This window comes from Ovis canadensis, chromosome 8, assembly GCF_042477335.2.
Source record: "Ovis canadensis isolate MfBH-ARS-UI-01 breed Bighorn chromosome 8, ARS-UI_OviCan_v2, whole genome shotgun sequence".
NCBI classification, from domain to species: Eukaryota; Metazoa; Chordata; class Mammalia; order Artiodactyla; family Bovidae; genus Ovis; species Ovis canadensis.
In genome coordinates this window covers 43,239,822-43,259,815 of record NC_091252.1, presented here as the reverse complement: position 1 = coordinate 43,259,815, position 19,994 = coordinate 43,239,822, and the positions used below count along the sequence as shown (strand labels likewise).

General features: G+C 37.1%; 1 protein-coding gene across 5 annotated transcripts in view; it reads right to left on the bottom strand.

Annotated features, from left to right (window-relative positions):
• Positions 1 to 19,994, bottom strand: part of HACE1 (HECT domain and ankyrin repeat containing E3 ubiquitin protein ligase 1) — a 107,145-nt gene that overhangs the window by 26,326 nt on the left and 60,825 nt on the right. For all 5 annotated transcript variants that reach the window (XM_069599198.1, XM_069599201.1, XM_069599199.1 and 2 more), the window contains 6 exons: positions 18,126 to 18,460; positions 9,478 to 9,546; positions 9,151 to 9,238; positions 2,757 to 2,868; positions 2,565 to 2,662; positions 2,306 to 2,393 (listed from right to left, as the gene is read on the bottom strand). In XM_069599198.1, coding sequence (XP_069455299.1) covers positions 2,306 to 2,393; positions 2,565 to 2,662; positions 2,757 to 2,868; positions 9,151 to 9,238; positions 9,478 to 9,546; positions 18,126 to 18,460 — 790 coding nt within the window. The remainder of the gene's footprint in view (positions 1 to 2,305; positions 2,394 to 2,564; positions 2,663 to 2,756; positions 2,869 to 9,150; positions 9,239 to 9,477; positions 9,547 to 18,125; positions 18,461 to 19,994) is intronic.

Below are 19,994 nucleotides of genomic sequence, written 5' to 3'. Positions count from 1 at the left end.
GGTCTAAACACATGGTGCTTCAACATATTATCTGCTATAAATCTGTAGAGTAAGTGGTGGTGATGGTTTAATATCTAAGTTATGTCTAACTCTTGCAATCCCATGGACTATAGCCTGCCAGGCTCCTCTGTCCCTGAAATTTCCCAGGCAAGAATACTGGAGTAGGGTGCCATTCCTTCTCCAGGGGATCTTCCTGACCCAGAGATCAAACCCAGATATTCTGCACTGCAGGCTGTCTTCTGCATTACAGGCAATTCTTTACCAACTGAGCCAGCAGCAATGAGTAAGTACATCTAAAGTGAAATCTAATGATTTCACACCAAATGTATTCCTCAGACATGAAACTAAAGAGACAGCTCAGAATAACGGACTATAAAGACAAGACATAAACCTAAAATACAATGTCTCAATATTAAAAAGCAGAAATATTACTTTGCCGACTAAGGTCCATCTAGTCAAGGCTACGGTTTTTCCAGTGGTCATGTAGGGATGTGAGAGTTGGACTGTGAAGAAGGCTGAGCGCAGAAGAATTGATGCTTTTGAACTGTGGTGTTGGAGAAGACTCTTGAAAGAGTCCCTTGGACTGCAAGGAGGTCCAACCAGTCCATTCTAAAGGAGATCAGTCCTGGGCGTTCATTGGAAGGACTGATGCTAAAGCTGAAACTCCAATACTTTGGCCACCTCATGCGAAGAGGTGACTCACTGGAAAAGACCCTGATGCTGGGAGGGACTGGGGGCAGGATGAGAAGGGGATGACAGAGGATGAGACGGCTGGATGGCATCACCGACTCGATGGACGTGAGTGTGAGTGAACTCCGGGAGTTGGTGATGGACAGGGAGGCCCAGCGTGCTGCAATTCATAGGGTCACAGAGTCGGACACGACTGAGCAACTGAACTGAACTGAATGCTAAATCTTGCTTCAGAGATTAGGCCTAAATAGCTAAACCAGGGCTTCATCAAATTTGTCATAAAAATCACAAAGATGCCAATTTATCTCAGAGAAAATAATCAAAAGGTTACAGAATTAAAGCAGCAAGTCCCACATTCCTAAATAATTTCAAATACACCAAGTGTATTTGAGGAGCCCATCAAACAGGTGAATTCCTGCAGTTGCCTAGCATCATGAAGCCCAGCCCCACTTGCTCCTCTTACAGTCATCCTTCTTATTCAGTGGAGATTTCTGCTGGCTTGGTTGAATGCAATCAGAAACTATAATTAATGAGACACTCTCCTCTTACACAAAAATTTAAACAGAGAAAGAAAAATTTTTCAGAAAATAAAAGCAACTGTACAAAGCATTTAAAAACTGAAATCCTACCTTGACTTGAATGTAAGTCTTAAGTTAGAAAACTTTCAGGTATATCTTATACACATGAGGTGGTAATCATCTCCATTTAGTCTACAATGTATGTGTGTTAGTCACTTAGTTGTGTCCGACTCTTAGGAATCCATGGATGCAGTTCAGCAGTCTCCTCTGTCCATGAAATCCTTCAGGCAAGAATACTGGAGTGGGTTGCCATTCCCTTCTCCAGGGGATCTTCCCCACCCAGGAACTGAACCCAGGTCTCCCACAATGCAGGCAGATTTCTATACTGTCTAAGTCACCAGGGAAGCCCTTTAGCCTACAATATCAAATCGTAAGTCTGTAGGCAGCAAACAACATTTCAATAAGGAAGAGTCTTTTATCTGTATTACATGATTAAATAAAAGCTTTTTAGTTACCACGTCAATCTTTTAAAAGGACTGAAAACAAAGTTACTATAGTAATGTAAACATACTATAAGTTAAGATTTAATACAATGACTTCTAGACTTGCTTTTAATGATCAAAAAACTTCCAAGAGTTGGAAACTCATATAAGGTTAGCAAATTTTAATTTTCCCAAACAAGGACTTACATTTTTTTAAAAGTTCACCTACTAGCACCATTTTATAAAAGGAAATTTTAATTCAAGAAAAGTAGACTAAAGGACAAGCCTTAAATTGAATAAATTTAGCTTTATTTTACAAATAACTGATGAAAACTTCCTTGAGGCCAGCAACAGTAGTTGAGATAACCATTTGAGAACCAACTGCTTACAGAGGAAAGAATGCTATGCTGAGTCAGGTTCTACTCATGATCCTACCACTCATGAATGGCTATCATAGACAAAAACTCTGAATTTCAATTTTCTCATCTATCAAAAGGGAACGGTCACCCTAGCTTAGAAGGCTACTGTAGAAATCAAAGGATAAAAGGCACTGAAGTAGTGCAGTCTGAAAATGTGACAAATCACAGAAGAAGTCATCTCAACTGTACAACTTACCATCAGCTGACTGGGTAAACAAAGCATAATCAGGATTGACTATCTCATTAGACAGAATATCAAACCACTCACGGACAACACCTTGACCCTGAGTTCAAGAAAATAAGATTAAGTATCAATAGAAATATAATGATGAAATTTTTTCTAAATTATAATAACATTAAATTTCTTCCATTATTAATTATATATTAAACTTTATGCAAGGGCTTTTCAATCTTTTATAGACAGTGATCTTAACAACACTTATTTATACACCCACCATGCCTTCTTCTCCATGGAACCGTACAGCAATTCCTTGCTTTAGCTTTGCACAATTTGCTTTTGACACAACTTCACAGCTACTCCTAAAAATAGAATCTAAATATGTAGCAGTGGTTAATTTTACATACTAAAATTTACAAAAACTAGTATTTTGTGCCTTACACACACATCACTTGATTTCTAAACGTACCTCTATGAACCAGCAGGATATCACTTTCATTCACTGGCCTGTGCACCATGTCTGAATCCGGCTGTCCTGAGTGCAAATGTTCATAGAACCACTCACAGCGATCTTTAAATGGCTACCCCAACAAATAACAGTGAAATATGTTAGCAGGATTTCAGTCACTTAGCTATCAGATTTACTTAACTAGCATTCTAAATGTCCTTTCTACAAATAATCATTCTTATACATTTATAATTAGTTCTAAATAATGTTCTGACATTTCATCTACTATTCACAAAAAGGCCAATCTAAGTTGAAATACTTTGACTACCTAGATAGTGTATTTCTTTTAATTCCCTGCATTATCTACAGAAAAGACTTGATAAATTAAAAGAATTTAACATCAGACACAGAATTGAACACACACTCAATTTCTTTTAAACCCCAAAAGGTTTGTAAGAATGAATTTCCATATCTAGAAAAATTATGTTGCATATTCCATTTAATACTCCATGAAAACAATCTTTACACCTAATTCTAACTTCTATCCTTCGAACATATGCAGCAACTAAAATGGAATTGGTTAAACTGTTTTTCTGTCCTTCCTCCCCACTAAAAACTGAAAAATAAGATCCTGTGAACAGTTAAGATAGTCTCTACCTTTCATTCATTTGCCAGATATGCAAACTGTAAGTGATCTGTAATTTTATTAACCTGAAAGTATTACTGAGTACCTAGAATGTGCGGATACTCCAGGTAACATGAGAGCTGTAAACATTTCACTGCTAGAAACTGTTCCGTATAAAGAGATGAGACTAACACTGAAACAATACAACACATTTAATGATACCAAGTTCTAAACAGTAATGTACAGATCACAGTGCACTAAGAATTCTGAGACTGTGCAGATGAGTGGAGTACAAAGGCTTCATGGGATCCTGGTCTGAACCAGGACTTACAGGTGGGTAGGATCTGCTCAAGCAGGAGGAAAAGAAAGCACACCAGGCTAAGGGAGACAAGAAAAAAGGCACAAAAGAAACCATGTCCCCCTGGAAGATGCAGTGAAGGTGCCAGCATAACCCTATATATATTGAAGGAAATAAGTTTTTGTAAGTAAATCAAGGACACAATTATGGATTCTTTGAATCAAGATACAATGGCCACTGAAGGTACCTGGTCAGAGAAATAGCATGGTAAACTCAGTAATTAACGTGAGAGTAGTACCAGGATAAAGGGAGGCCATCTACACAGCAGCTGAAATACTAGTAATTGAGTGATATGGTCCTGGTCATGGTAAGAAAGAACAGTAAAGAAAATCTGAAAGACATTACTCCTTTAAGAGAAGGTCTCTAAGGACAGAACTTTACATCAGAAATAGCTTAGAGGAGGAACCTCCTGCCCCAGCACTATCTACCCCAATTCCTAGAAGGTACTCGTGAAGATAACAAATGAGATCTTATAAATTCTTAATTTAAGGCTAATAGGGATATAAGTACTAAGAGCTTGGAAATAAATACTGGAATGTTCTGCAGGTGAGACACTGGAAAGAGTCATGAATGAAGATAATATAGGAGACAAGGTAATCTCTCATGTTCAAGAGATTAAAGATACAGGGACACACACCAAGAATGGAGAAGTTTATGATCACAGGTCAATACTGAGAATTTGCTTATTACCAAATGATACACACAGCTAGAAAAGTCAAAGGAGAATCACGGTGCTGCAATATCAGAAAAGGCAACAGTTTCAAGAGATAAATATGATCAATACCCAACACCACAAAGAGGTTCTCTCTCATGCAATTTTTAGGACACCAGTAAATTTCTTTATCTGAGCTAAATATTAGTTTTGCTTCAAAAGACTTAAACACCACTTTTAACCAATTCTTAATAAAATATTTTTATGAAAATAACTTGTGCAATATTAATTTTTACCTTTTAATATCTGTTCTTCCAATAAGAAAAAATGTTCCCTTTCCAAAATTAAATGTATAATTTTATCCATACTTCTAGAAGTTTTCCACATTTTGAATAAAATGTTGCTACTGTTATATTCATTACTGGGTATATTTCATTTTTAGTACACAGACTAGAATGTTAAGTGCTTGACATTTTAATGCTGATTATTCCTAAAATCTAGGTAAACGAGGAGAAACCATTACACAGAAGTAATGTATTTAAATACGGGCTTTGAATTTTGATGAACAACGTTTTGAAATCCTAGATCTATCACTACTAGGTTTGTGACCTGAGGGGAATTACCAATCCTCTCAGAACTTCCTACATGTAATCCTCTCAGTCTTCCTACCTGTAAAGTGGGGGAAATCATACCAACTTGGAAGGGCTAATTCTGAGGATTAAATGAAGACAGTTATTATTATAATCATAAATTAACTAATGTTTATTAAAGCACCTATAAGTCAGGTACTATTTTAAGCATTTAACATGCATTTTCACATATAACCTTTACAACACTCCGAGAAAAAGGGACTCATTATTATTATCCCCATTTTACAGAAGGGAAAAAATGCAGCACCAAGAGGTTAGGTAATTTGTGCAAATACTCAACTCCCAGAATCCTAACTCTGGCCACCTGATGCGAAGAACTGACTCATTGGAAAAGACCCTGATGCTAGGAAAGATTGCAGGTAGGAGGAGAAGGGGACAACAGAGGATGAGATGGTTAGATGGCATCACCAAATCAATGCATGAGTTTGAGCAGGCTCCGGGAGTTGGTGACAGACAGGGAAGCCTGGTATGCTGCAGACCATGGGGTCGCAAAGAATCGGACACGACTGAGCAACTGAACTGAACTGAGAATGCTAACAGATACTGCTCTTATCACTCACACCAACATTAAAATGACTGCAAATAAGTATTTTAAATGACAGTAAACCTATTTGCCATTATAAGAGATTAAATATTAAACTCTATCCTTTATCTAGAAAACGAGAACCAGTTTTAAAATAAACACATACGGCAACTTTTTTTTAAAAGTAATTCAAATGTAACATTAAAAGGTACAAAAAGCTAGTAAGTTATCTGTTAAGATCAAAATATCTCAACACATATATGTACATATGCCTACAAAACCAAAGGACACATTTCTGTATGTAAACTTTCTGAGTACCTGTATTTCCATAAAATAATTCACAAAACAGGACTGATAACAGAGGCTCCTCTTAACAGTGTTTGTACAGCAATACAAAATGTCTCTCCCTTTAACTACCAGGCCACCTAAAAACCACCAACAGAAGAAGAAGTCAATCTCTTAGCAGAGGTAGTTGTTTTCACTTTTTTCTGTCATAGCCTCCAGTTTCTTAGTATAGTACAATGGTGTCTTTTTCCCCCTAATGTGAATAAGTTGCTAACATGATGTCCAGACAGTCCTAGAAAATACTTCACTGTATATTTCCTACAGATAATTCATCTACATAAGCAGTTCACAATCATCAAAATCAGGAAATTAACACTGCTATATTATTATATCTAATCTTCAGACCCCCATTTCAAGTTTTGCCAAGTTCCAAATAATATCCTATATAGCATAATGACTCATGAACTGTATTTATTAATAGCTGTCTCTTTCATTTGGCACAGTTGTTCTGTGCTTTCTTAATTTTCAGGACCTACATTTAAAGATTGCTTATATTGTAAGTTATATTGTAGAATGCCTCTCAATTAGAGTTAGTCTGATTATTATGGTGTCACAGAGAATGGGACACAACATAGTGACAGAATAACAACAATCATGATTTCCCATGATTAAATTCAGGGTGTATATCTTTGTCAACCATATCTAAGAAGTGATGCCATATTCTCAGTGCTAGCACACTGATACGTCTGCTGGGATCATTGCCAAACTTTTCCACTGTAAAGTCCCTTTTTAATCTTTGTAATTAGTATTCTAAAAAGAGATACTTTGAGATTATAAAAATATACCACCCTTCATCATAGTTTCCACTTATTCATTAATCCTTTCACTATAGACTTACAACCTTCAATTTTATTTGCAGTATTTTGCCATCATTATTTATTTTGATGTTCAGATTATTCCAGATTTGGCCACTAGAGTCTATTCAAGCTGCTTCTGAATCATTTTGACACAACCTCATCATTCATCATTCTTTCAACAACTTTCTTGCATGATAAGATGATCCAGGTTCATCTCACACTATCCCTAAATTAGCCATTTCTCCAACAGGCCCTAGTCTACTGAGAATGGTATTCAGAGGCCAAGAAGTGGGGTCCCAGATTTGCTATATCTATCTACCGACATTGGAAACTCTTAAGTTCACACTGGTATCTCCAATTCTAATTCAACAGTACATGATTCATTGTTTTCCTCCATCTTTTAACTCCTTTCTCCAACAGTAAGACACTAGGCTTCCATTATCTTCACTAATTCAGTCAACTGCCCTCCCTCATACATAATCAATCTTCTGTCACTGATGTGGACCATTCATTGCATAGACACCCGATGCCCCACTCAAGCTCTGTTACTCAAGTTCTGTCAAACTACTCTGAGCAACTATCACCAGCTTGCACACTGGACATCCTCCATATACTGCTCCAGCTCAAACACTCTACGCTGAGCTCCTCTTCCACACATACACCCTTCGTTAGCACGTCCAAGTTCCAACACCTCTCACTGGACCCACCACTATGCCATGTGGACATATGTATTGGTTAGGTGACAAAACCCCCTCTGTGAGTCAAGCAGGTGGATAGCTAATCCAGATGGTTTTTGAATGAATCATTCAGGAAGGGAAGAGGGAAAAGGAAGGGAAAAACAGAGACAATATTAGAAATAACAAACTACCTCTTTCAAAAAACTTGAGTTTCTTTTACCTATAATCACATTTACCCTAGATAATAGAGTAGATTAAGAAAATGAATTTAAGAACCAGAGAAGATTTTTTAGATTCTAGTTCCCCCACTAAGCAGCTGAATGACATAAACAAGTTATTCAAACTCTTCAGTAAACAAGTAGCTATATCACATGATTGGTATGAAAATAATCTATATAAAACCAATGTATGGAACCTGACCTAAAGTTAGCATTCAATAAATGTAAGTTATTACCACTACTTTCTCTTTTATATCATCATTATTAAACAGATGCCAAAGAAGACCTATATACATGTGTATAATTTTATAAGGCTTAGTTCTTAGCTTTTTTTAATTATTGAGAGGGTCACTGTCCCTGAAGACATTTTAAAACACCTATAGCATTTACCTTATGACTAATAACCAAACCTTTGCCTCCAGGCTAGCCTACATTTCACACAAATTATTTCCTAAAACTTTGACAGGATCATGTTAGTCTCCTGAAATAAAGTTATCAGTGGCTCCTGACAGTCTAGCAAATGAAAATTCTTCAATGTGGCAATCAAGGTTCCATGTAGTATTAACCCTAATCTACCTTCCCAGAATTATATCTCATTCCTCACCTACACAAAATTCCTGCTTTAACCAACTTTTCCATCTATATGCCCTAACCCATATCTTGGCTAGAATGTTCATCTTCCCCATTTATTTCTATCAAAAATTTGCATGTTTTTCAAAGTCTAGATTAAAATCCACTTCCTCTTTAAAATCTCCTTTGACTACAGCAGCCAAACGTAAGCCCTTCCTTCCTCAAAATCCTGAAGAACTAGGTAAAACTGTGATACTACAATTATACAGGTACATTTATTATCTCCCCTGCTAGGCTGAATTAAGATCCCTTTGGAGATATAACATATGCTTTTGATCTCCAAAACAATTACCACTTATTGAATATATATACCAGTCACTATTTAAAACATATTCTTCACAACAGAGGTTTTATGAAGTTAAATAGTCATTATCTCTGTTTTTGTAAATGAAGATCTCAAGGCTCAAGAAAGTTAGAAAGATGCCCGAAGTCACATAGCTGATAAGTAGCAAAATGAGCTTTTCCCAAGCATGTCTTATAAAAAATGAGATATACGGAATGAACCCTTGGGAAGGAAAGCTCTCAGGTCAAATAAGTTTGGAAGATTAACAAAGTTAAACCACTGTATTTACCAAAGGGCTTCCAAACTCTTTAGTAAACTGCTGATATGCTTTATAAATCCCCAACAAGGCATTTGTTTATTTCCCAAATGTATTTGGGGATAAAATCCCCAAGAACCATTGCCCTTACAGGATTAGTGTTCCATTTAAGGAATGTGACAAGGTGCTATCTTTGCACACAGTAGGCACTCAACATACATTTCTTAAATTTACTCTTCATACAAAAGGAACACACTAGGGTAATGCCATATACTAAAGAATAAGGTAATGTCACTTCACTTACAGCAGGTTGTCTCTAGTAATCACTCTACTGAATAGTGTTCAAATTAAAAACTTAATTTTCCTTAGACAGGCTAAAGAGAGATTTTAAAAAGCACTACCTGTGCCTTTATGATATGCATGAATCTTGACATCAATTCAGGACATTCGAGAAGGAAGTGAAAGTGGTCAAATATAATCTTGGGATTCCTAAAAGAAAAACATGCCGTGCTTGTTAAATGGGAAGGATGAGTAGCATTAAGTGACATATAAATTTAGACACACAGATATTGAAATAGAATAAAAATACATATTAATCCACACCTACTATCTCATACTTGTCACTGAACATTTTTTAGATAATAACAAGTAATATTTTTTCTGTTGAGATAAAAACTGTAAGAAAGAAAAAGTTACAAGAGCAGTCCATTAAACCAAGGAAGTTTTACCTGTTAACAAAGCATTTTAAAACTTCATCATGTTTGCAGACAAATTCAATGAAACGGGGCGAAGTCATTCTGTGAAGGGTGAAAAACAATCAGAACACGTAGACAAAAGTTGGTGATATGGTAAATTTGACTATGTATTGAATTCGACTGGCTTCTAACCAAAAAAGAAAATGGGGTCTGGTTTTTCTTTATAGACTCTGAGGCATGCCTAGCCAATTTATAATGTGAAATATATAAATATATACACACACTCATATAGATGATAAAATAACTTCATTAACAGATGATACAAAGTGACTTTTTAAAAACCTTGAAGTTTTAAGTATCTCTGTTTCCAACATATAATTAAATGATCCTATACAAAGTAACATTCACCATCCTACATGTTAATAACACATATGGATGTTTAAAACTCAAATATTCTGTACTAATTTCAGATCAGTTCAATGAGTATCCTGAAGATTAGAATAGAACCAAAACAGCAAAGTATTATTTATTTCTGCAATTACAAAAAAAAAATTATAGCTTTTCTTCATCAGAAACTGGGTTTTCTCTACTTTGTAATGCAAGTACCTGACTTAAGGCTTGGTTGGTGAGGCATCCACTTTAAAGACGGCTATCTTGACTAAACACAATGCCAGCCCCACAACTAGATAAAGAGCCAGAATGCCTCCCACTGAGGCTCTTGTGTTTAGAGATTTTGGTTAACTTTGATAACTGACCATTTGGATCACTTGACTTTTATTTTTCTCATACTTTATATTCCTACTCTTATGTTTTAAATTCATCAATAAAAAGTGAGTCCTCAAAACCTTTCCCAGGTGGCGGTAGTGGTAAAGAACCTGCCTGCCAATGCAGGAGATACAAGAGATGTGGGTTTGATCCCTGGGTTGGGAAGATCCCCTGGAGAAGGGTATGGCAACCCACTCCATTATTCTTGGGATTCTCTGGACAAAGATTTGAAAAATAAAAAATAATTAGAAGATTACATGATGACCATATAATTAAAGAGAAACAGAGTGTCTTGGGATATAATTCATTCATGTCATAATAGGGCCTGATAGCTCAGCTGGTAAAGAATCTGCATGCAATGCAGGAGACCATGGTTTGATTCCTAGGTTGGGAAGATCCTCTGGAGAAGGGATAGGCTACCCATTCCAGTATTCTGGTGGCTCAGCTGGTAAAGAATCCGCCTGCAATATGGGAGACCCAAGTTTGATCCCTGGGTTGGGAAGATCCCCTGGAGAAGGGAACGGCTCCCCACCCCAGTCTTCTGGCCTGAAGAAAACTATATAATCCATGGGGTCACAGAGAGTCGGACACGACTGAGTGATTTTCATTTTTCAAAACCCGAGTGCCTCTCCACCCTCAACCCCAGGCTTATGTGCACTTTTTCTTGCTCCCTCTACAACAACCTTGCTGTGTGGCCCCAGGTGCACCATGTAATTTCCAGGTCCTAGAAGTAATAAATCTTTCTCCCTTCAAAGGTTTCCAATGGTTATTGCTGAAGGACATCTGTAATCATAAGAATTAAGGATTAGTCCAGCCACAACACTGGTTATTGATAGGTGGCGACTGGCATATAAAACAGTTGGCATAGTCAGCAGAACTGCATGATTACCACTGCAATAAATCAAAGGGAATGCCTGTTAGCTGTAGCTTGCTTACTACCACTTAACTCAGGTGAGTAACACCATCTGGGAAAAGAGTACCACTTGCTGAGGGTCTGACTTACTGCAACGTGCTTTTACATAGTGCCTATCACGTGTTGCCTGAGGCATCCAACCCAAAAGGTCAAGGATGCCATAATCCAACAATATCAGAGAAGTGTGATCAAGGCCATATGGTCTAATGAGATGATGAGACCACTAATTATAAAGACCTTAATTGACTATTAATGTGTGTGAGGGTCCTCCATACCTCAAGGCCAAGAAGAGCCAAGGAGTGCGAACTGGATAGCGAGACTATCACCACTACCCGAGGAAAGGCTCCGGCTAAAGGCACAAGAAGATTCCCTTAGGTGAGGAGGAGAGACTCCCACATGCAACCACGGAGTCAGTGGGTTGTGCCTAGACTATGAGTTCTAACCTAGAAGAGTAAAATAGCCTCACAATTGAAACCAATGGCACCACCAGAGAAGACTATGGACCCCATGTCACTACTTCACTCACTACCATTGCTCTTCGTCCCCTAAGCCAATGGGACAGGGAGTCCAATCTCTGGTATAAAGCTGCTAAAAAATGAACGGACAAATTAAAAAATTCTAAACCTCTGGTGCCAGTGCCTCCTGGGAACCCTGAGGAGATACACTAGCTCTTTGATCAACACAAAACCTCCTGGCTGCTTCCTGGGCATTTTTCAACGTCATGCATGCTAATATGCTAAGAATTGTATATTACATTTCAGGCGCCTGGAAGCTTTTCCCAAGAGCCTGAGCATATGATGCTAATAGAGGCAGACCACCATTCTGGAATGCTCCCTTGGGACACCCTGCAAAGGAAAGCAGCCACCTACAATGGGGCTCACCGTGTTGTCATCTAAAATTTTCCAGTAACAACACATAAGATTAAGGTAAAAGGAAAAAAAAAAAAAAGAAGTTGAAACTGAGATCAAAAACTACTCTTTAACTGACAGAGGATAAGATGGTTGGATGGCATCACTGACACAACAGACATGAGTCTGAGCAAAGTCTGGGAAATAGTGAAGGACAGGGAAGCCTGGCGTGTTGCAGTCCATGGGGTGGCAAAGAGTTGGACAAGACTGAGCGACTGTACAAGAAGAACAGTAGTCTAATACAAATCCTGACCCACTTTCCACTTTCTCTTACAAAAGGCAGAACCTGGAAACATTCCTCATGAGGCTTCCCTGCTGCCAAATCAAAAGGTGACAGGGTCATCAAGGCTGTGAGTGAGGAAAGAAAGGGACACGAGAAGGCAAAAGGCCCCCAGACCCACCGATATTCATTACCAGGGCACTGCCTCCCCTCACCTGGGTATTTAATACCTGACCCCATGCCAACTTTTCCATCATAGTGATCCCTGCTAAGGCTCACTGTGAATGGAAAATATTAAGATGAGGCCCATCTCCTGCTGCACAAAACTGGCATGTTCCAATGAGTTCACCATGTCCATGACCAAAGTGACCAAATTGATTGCCTCTTCATTTTTAACCCTGGATAAGCCCCATTTGACCCTGAGTCCAGAGAATTATTTTTACAGGACACTCATCCTAAGTAGAAGGTAGCCCTACTATCTTTTGTTGGGATATGAAAATCATCCAAAAGGCACTAAAAATCCTAGGAGGAAACTTACATTCTTCCTCTGTCCCTGAAGATGTAAGTCTCATCATGTCTCTGAAACATAAATATCCAAGAAGGTAACTAAAACTCTGACCACAATCACCAGAGACTGAAGGAAAAAGTGGGAGGGAAAGAGGTCTTTTAAAATATAAACTGTTGTAAAATCTCTCTTACTGAAAATCTAGTCCACACCCTCCTGAAGATAACTTACCAAGACAAATACAAATCTTAGAAGTCTTCTCCACAAATGCTAGTAAAAAGCTCTAGTCACAGGAGAAGGTAACCTTAACTTGTTCCATCTGCCAGACACAATCTGGACTCAAAGGTAATCTACAAAATAGAAAGTTGTATACTGTTGCACCTGATTCACAGGGAAAATTTTGGAATGGAAACTACAGAGTGGTTCTGTCTGGCTGCACGTTTCTGTACGCCTATGGATATATGTTACATGCAAGTGACTTTTTTTCTCTCTCTCTGGATAGTATTGACAAAATTAATTTGTAAAAAAGCTGTATTTAATTGGCTTAAAAATAAATACTATGAATTAAGTATTCTGAAAATCAGTAATACAGTAACTAATCCAACAGTTTTCAATTCCATGTGATCTGGGATAATCTTCTATAAATAAAAGGTAGTTTAAGTTTGTTAGTTCAATTAAAAGTCATGTCTCAAATTTATCAATATCAGCTATAATACAGACATGCAGCTTTTATTCTACTTGGATTTACTATTCAAATAAGTTCATGTTATCTAGATTACAAAATTTGTCAGTAAGAAAAACTACTCGGGATGATGACCAATTTTGCTTAATGTCTCATGAGACTTTCATAAATAATCTAAACATAATTGTTAAGAACAAGCGATTTAAAGAGATGTAAGCAGAATAAGAGTTTAGGTGAACTTTTCAGCAATAGTTTTGTTGTTCAGTCATGTCCAACTCTTTGCAACCCCATGGACTGCAGCACACCAGGCCTCCCTGTCCTTCACTATCTTCCAGAGCCTGCTCAAACTCATGTCCATCAAGCCAGTGATGCCATCCAACCATCTCATCCTCTGTCGTCCCCTTCTCCCCCTGCCTTCAATCTTTCCCAGCATCAGGGTCTTTTCCAGTGAGTCAATTCTTCACATCAGGTGGTCAAAGTATTGGAGCTTCAGCATCAGTCCTTCCAATGAGTATTCAGGATTGAGTTCCTTCACAATTGACTGGTTTGATCTCCTTGCAGTCCAAGGGACTCTCAAGAGTCTTCTCCAACACTACAGATCAAAAGCATCAATTCCTTAGCGCTCAGCCTTCTCTACGGTCCAACTCTCACATCCATACATATTTTATGGAATGTCTTCTTAAAAATAGTTTCCCAAATCTCTTTGGTGATTTGAAACGTCAGAGTTCTGCTAAGTTAAATGCTGGAAAATTTATTGACTATCTGGGTCACTTCCAAATAAGGTAAAACATTAATACTGAACATCGGTTTATCCACTTTGAGCTTTTCACTACAAAGGAGCCAATGATAAATTTGGTTCTCCTTGGTAAACATGTGTTGTACCACACTGAAAAATTATACTATAAGGAAGCATGTGCTTCTAGAAATTATGAAACTTATTCATAAATTTGCCAATACGAAGAATTCTGATATAGCAGACAGTTTATAGTTGCTTGCTTCTCAGTTTTCACTAGAAAGTTAAGTTTCTAAGGGTTAAGAATTCTGATTAATATATATAATTTAAACTAGTGAAAATAACAGAGGAACTGTCTCTGAATGCAAGGAAAGTTGGATGTGTTTTGGAATAAGAAAGGTATGAGGTTGTTGATACTCAGTCAATAAGTCCTGTCCAACTCTTTGCAACCCCATGGAATGCAGCATCCCATGCTTCCCTGTCCTTCAAAGGGAAGGGAAGTTTGCTCAAACTCATGTCCATTGAGTCGGTGATGCCATCCAACCATCTCATCCTGTCACCCCCTTGTTAAGAGAATTTTAAGTAATTTTGTCCTAAAGCAAAGCTGGTTATTTCAGAAGAGGAAAGAGGGAAATAAAGAACAAAATGATATAGAAAAGACAGCAAGGTGGAAAGATACAGAATGAGGCTTTTACCTTGTACTGGCAGGCTGGCTAAAATTCAACTGTTATCCTAAGGGCCTTTTTTCCCCAACAAGCTTTATTATCAATGATATGTTTATGCAATATTTTTCATCTCCTAAAAGGACAGTTTTCCTGCAGGGTTTGTCTACTGCTGATAGAGAAAGAAACTGTAAAAGGTTTTCCTTTACCCTCTAAGTAATCTGGCTAGAAAAGCAAAGATTTTGTATTTTATCAAAATAATTTCCTGTATTTCATGCTGTCTTTAAGTGATTAAGTGAAACTCGCTCAGACATATCCAACTCTTTGTGGCCCCATGGACTGTAGCCCATAAGCCCCTCTGTCCATGGAATTCTCCAGGCCAAGAATACTGGAATGGGTGCCATTTCCTTCTCCAGGGGATCTTTCTGACCCAGGGTTTGAACCCAGGTCTCCTGCATTATAGGTGGACTCTACCATCTGAGTCACCAGGGAAGTCCCATGCTATCTTAATCAGGTATTTGATTACTTAAGAAAAATGAATCTTCTCAATAGGAAGAGTTAAGATTTGCTCGTAACAATGTAAGTATATACATTTGCCTTTAAAATCATCTGTCACTTTGGTTAGGTAGATAAGTATTATTTCATAATGATCTGTGATCCTATTTAGTCAAGTGTCTAAAATCTTTTTAATATTTTTAAACAAACTTCCCCAAATCAAATTCTAAACGAAGTCTTTTTGATCTAGAAGTAACTTTTGGATTTTTTGAAAGGCCCCTGGAACATCTCAAAAGACATGTTCTCTCTCCTTATAAAAAGAGAGACATTAAACTAATTAGGCTTATCTGATACATTAAACGTCAGATAAGAAATAATGCTAAACCTTCTTTATCAATATCCTTATTTGGATATGTATTATTAACATAAGTGTTCCAGAAATAATACGAAATTTCCTAAAACTCTGATATGGAATGCTATTCACTGTAATTCTAGGTATCATCTTAAAGTGTTGTGCGTCACATTTTGTGTTGTGTCACACACATTATTGGGTCACAATAACCAAATTCCCCTGTCAACTGCATTACAATGAACTCTCATCATATCTCTAACCACTGGCATTTTTCAAGCCTTTTCTCAATTACAGGCAGTTATTATTTCACTCTGATGCTTTTGCAAAGGGGCTTCATCTTTAAGGAGATGCATGGAAAGGACTCTGACAAATACAAGTTTCTGATAATTTTCACATCCTACCACTGAACATGGTAAGCATTTATAGAACTCTAAGGGAAAAACAGATTCATAACACTGTTAACCAAAGATCGATATCAAGAATTATATAGGACTTAATGAATTCATGAAGGATGATCACAATTTTTATGAATTTTTGTTTGAAACACTGCTAGTTCTTCAATATTTGCTTTTCAGACTTACAGAAACTTTTCCTTCTACACTAGCAATAACTCAACAATCTGGTAAAGCATACCTCTGTGAACAAACATGAAACAACTACTTTTTCTCCTAACCTGATCCCTCCAGAATTTGGAAACTCTCTGGGTATCCTTATTTTCATAGCAATATAGTTACCTGCATAAGTTCAGTAAAAATCTGTTCTCCTTGTAACATGACACAGTCAAAAACACTGGTTATACTGCCAAAGCTTTGACTGGAATGTCTCCCTTTGACAGAAGAATGTACAGACTCTGATATGACCAGACAACTTTAGGGAACTAAGGGTGTTAATTTTATGAAGCCAATAAAACTGCGGAAAAATCAACCTGGTACTTTGCTTACAGGGTTCCTGGCAGAGTTACCAGGTAAGTAAGGAAGGTCACTTCCTGGCAGGCGCAGAAACTTCAAGATATTTTGGGGACCTCAAGAAGAGAGGAATTCACCCAAATCTATAGGTACTGCAGGCAAAATGTGATGGTGAGTCCTTGGCTTGGCTTCTTAGCCTCCAGAGGCTTTTAAACGTTCTATCTGAGATTCCTCATGAAAAGTTCTGGCAAAACAGACATGCTGCAGCTAAATCGCTTCAGTCGTGTCCAACTCTGTGTGACCCCACAGACGGCAGCCCACTAGGCTCCTCTGTCCCTGGGATTCTCCAGGCAAGAATACTGGAGTGGGTTGCCATTTCCTTCACCAATGCATGAAAGTGAAAAGTGAAAGTGAAGTCACTCAGTCATGCCCAACTCTTAGCGACCCCATGGACTGCAGCCTACCAGGCTCCTCTGTCCATTGGATTTTACAGGCAAGAGTACTGGAGTGGTTGCCATTGCCTTCTCCAAAACAGACATAAGGAGCCTAAGTGACCAATCACTATTCTTCCTCCACTATATAAATAACCAGGTCAAGTTTAACAAAACTAGATTTACTGTGCAAATATACTAGTCTTACTTTGATTATCTCTGATAGGAATGAGGGCAACAGTAAAGAGAAAAATTACATTTCAATGGAAAATTACAGTACACCCTCGTAGATATCAGATTCTAGTCCTCTTAATTGTCTTTGAGGATTTTTCCCCTACCTGTAAACTGGACTGGATACTGAATTTTCATTTCCTCCAACATCTAGCTAAAATTCTCCAAATTAATGTTTCCAATTTTTCTCCCATTCTTACTTGGAATTATTGAGAACTAAAACTGCTCCTTCTCCAAATTCATATAAGATAGATTAGGACAACTTGATGTAAAATTCAGAGAAATAACCACAACAGCTCATATATGGACAACCTTCGTGTCTATTGCTAGATGGGCCACTCAGAAAAATCACCAGATCCATTCAAACTACAAACCAGGAAAATCTATCAGATGGCCTCCACTTTGTCCACTTCAAAGATGACTATCTCCAATAAACACAATGCCAGATCCACAACTAGATAAAAAGCCACCCTTCATCTCCAAGCTCCTTTGTTTCAGAGATCTTGATTGATTTTGATAACTGACGATTTGAGCCACTTGTGTTTTCTCATGCTTTAAATTCCCACTCTCAATGTTTTAAATTCACCAATAAAGAGTGAGCTTTTGAAACCCCAGGCCTCTACCTTAAACTCCAATAAAAACAGAACCCCAAGCCCTCAAGCTTTTTTTCTACTGGCAACCTTGCTGTGTGGCCCCAGGTGTGTCATGTAATTTCCAGGTCCTGTAAGTAATAAACTTTTTTTTTTTTCAAAGTTTCCTGATGGTTATTGCTGAAGGGTGTCTTGCAACTATAATAAGAACCACAAGGGCTGCTCCAGCCACAGCATTGGTTACTGACAGGCAGAGATCAGCACACAAAATAAGCAGAAACTTTCTTACCCTGGAGGCATCTGACAAGAACAGCACATGTAAAAAGCTTGAATGACAGCACTTAGCCGGTTAGCTGTCATAGAAATAACATCCTGACAGTCTGCACTGGCTTCCTGTTTCCCTCCAAGAGCATCTGGTTTAGATTCCCCTGTGCCAGTGGACAGATTTTCATAGCTCTCAGGTCCTGGAGGTTCAAATGGAGGAATGGAAGCACCATCTTGATCTTGGCCTTTTTGTTTCAGCAAAATAGAAGTGATATCCGTTGAGTCCTTTTTGTTTTTCATCAATTCTGTAGCTATTAAAACTAGCCATTCATCTAATGAGTGCCAAAGCAATTCAAGAGGCTAAGAAAAAGAGAAAAGTGTTTTTTTTTTTAATCCATCATTCTTAAACTGCAGGAAAAAAAAGAAACCCACTCAGACAAATATTATAAGAGAGAACATTTACTCTAGATACTTCTATTTTCCCAAGTTTATGTGACTGCAATGCCTAAAGATAAGTAACAAAAATATAAATATCATATAATTACTTCATTTATAGCAAAAGCTTATTTTGTATTTATTTATTCCTTGGAATAAAAAAAGGAAAACTAAACTCTAACAAAAAAATTTATAAGCAATCTTCATTCTTTTAAAATTTTTCAATTATTTACTTTCAAAACCATTATTACCTTTATGAGATTTCCCTAAAATCTTTACTGTATTAATGTTGTCAACTGTTTTTAATTACGTTGCTTTTCAATTTAAAAAATAAGTATTCATAAAGAACTTAATAAGCAACTTGGTTTACTGCCTTTTTCTTTACACATAATCTCTGAGATTTTGAAAATTTACAAGGAATTTTAGATATCACGGCATTTACAAGTACACATACACACAGAGGCATACCCAATCACACACAACTCATCTCTAATAATAGTAATTACCAAATTTGGCTAGCAAATCCATAATTCAAAGTAAAGATTAACAGCTTAATAAAAAATAAAATGGGAATAAAGTTTATTAATTCTATACTATATAAAATATTCCTTTTGAGAATAATGAAATGTTTCTTGTAAATTAACAGCAAATGAAAATTTATCTTTAAAATACCATGTGATCACAAATGCTACAACAGGACTAAGGAATGGAGAAGACGAAATACATACATCATCTCTAGTAAATAGTAGTTTTTAACAGAAGGAGAAATATAAATGCCCAACTACTATCAAAAGACATGCTGCTGGGGTTCTAATGTACAGCATGGTCACTATAGTTATCAACACTGTATTGTACAATTAAAAGTTGCTACGAGAGTAAAGCTTTAATGTTCTCAGCACAACAAGAGCAACAAAGTAGTGATTATGTAAGGTGAAGGATGTGTTAACTAACCTTACTGGAGTAAAGATTTTGCAGTACATATTTATATGAAATCATAACACTATATCATGAAGTTACTCAACATTTTATATAACAATCATAGCTCAATAAAACTTGGAGGAAAAAAAGACCTATTAGAACATTTTAAAACCTAAATAAAAATGAACAGTGAAGGCACAGGCGGGCAGGGGAGATAGCAGTTAAATAGTCTTCCATTCCCACACTATTCTCAATATTCCTAATGAGAGTCTTTCTACAAATGAATACAAAAATTAATGTTACTTTTTGATTCTTATATGATCACAGAATGCTACAAACCAGACATCTGCTTCTGAAAAACCCACCCTTAACTATTTCAAGTAAAAGATTCTTATTTTTTAAAGGCCAGTATTGTAAAGAGATTACACAACCATATTTAGAACTTTCTAAAGTTCTGTTCTGTCAAGAAATTCTTATCTAATAAATCCCCTATTACCTTCAGCCTATCTTCAGATTTCCAGAACATTCTCTGTTTGAGAAT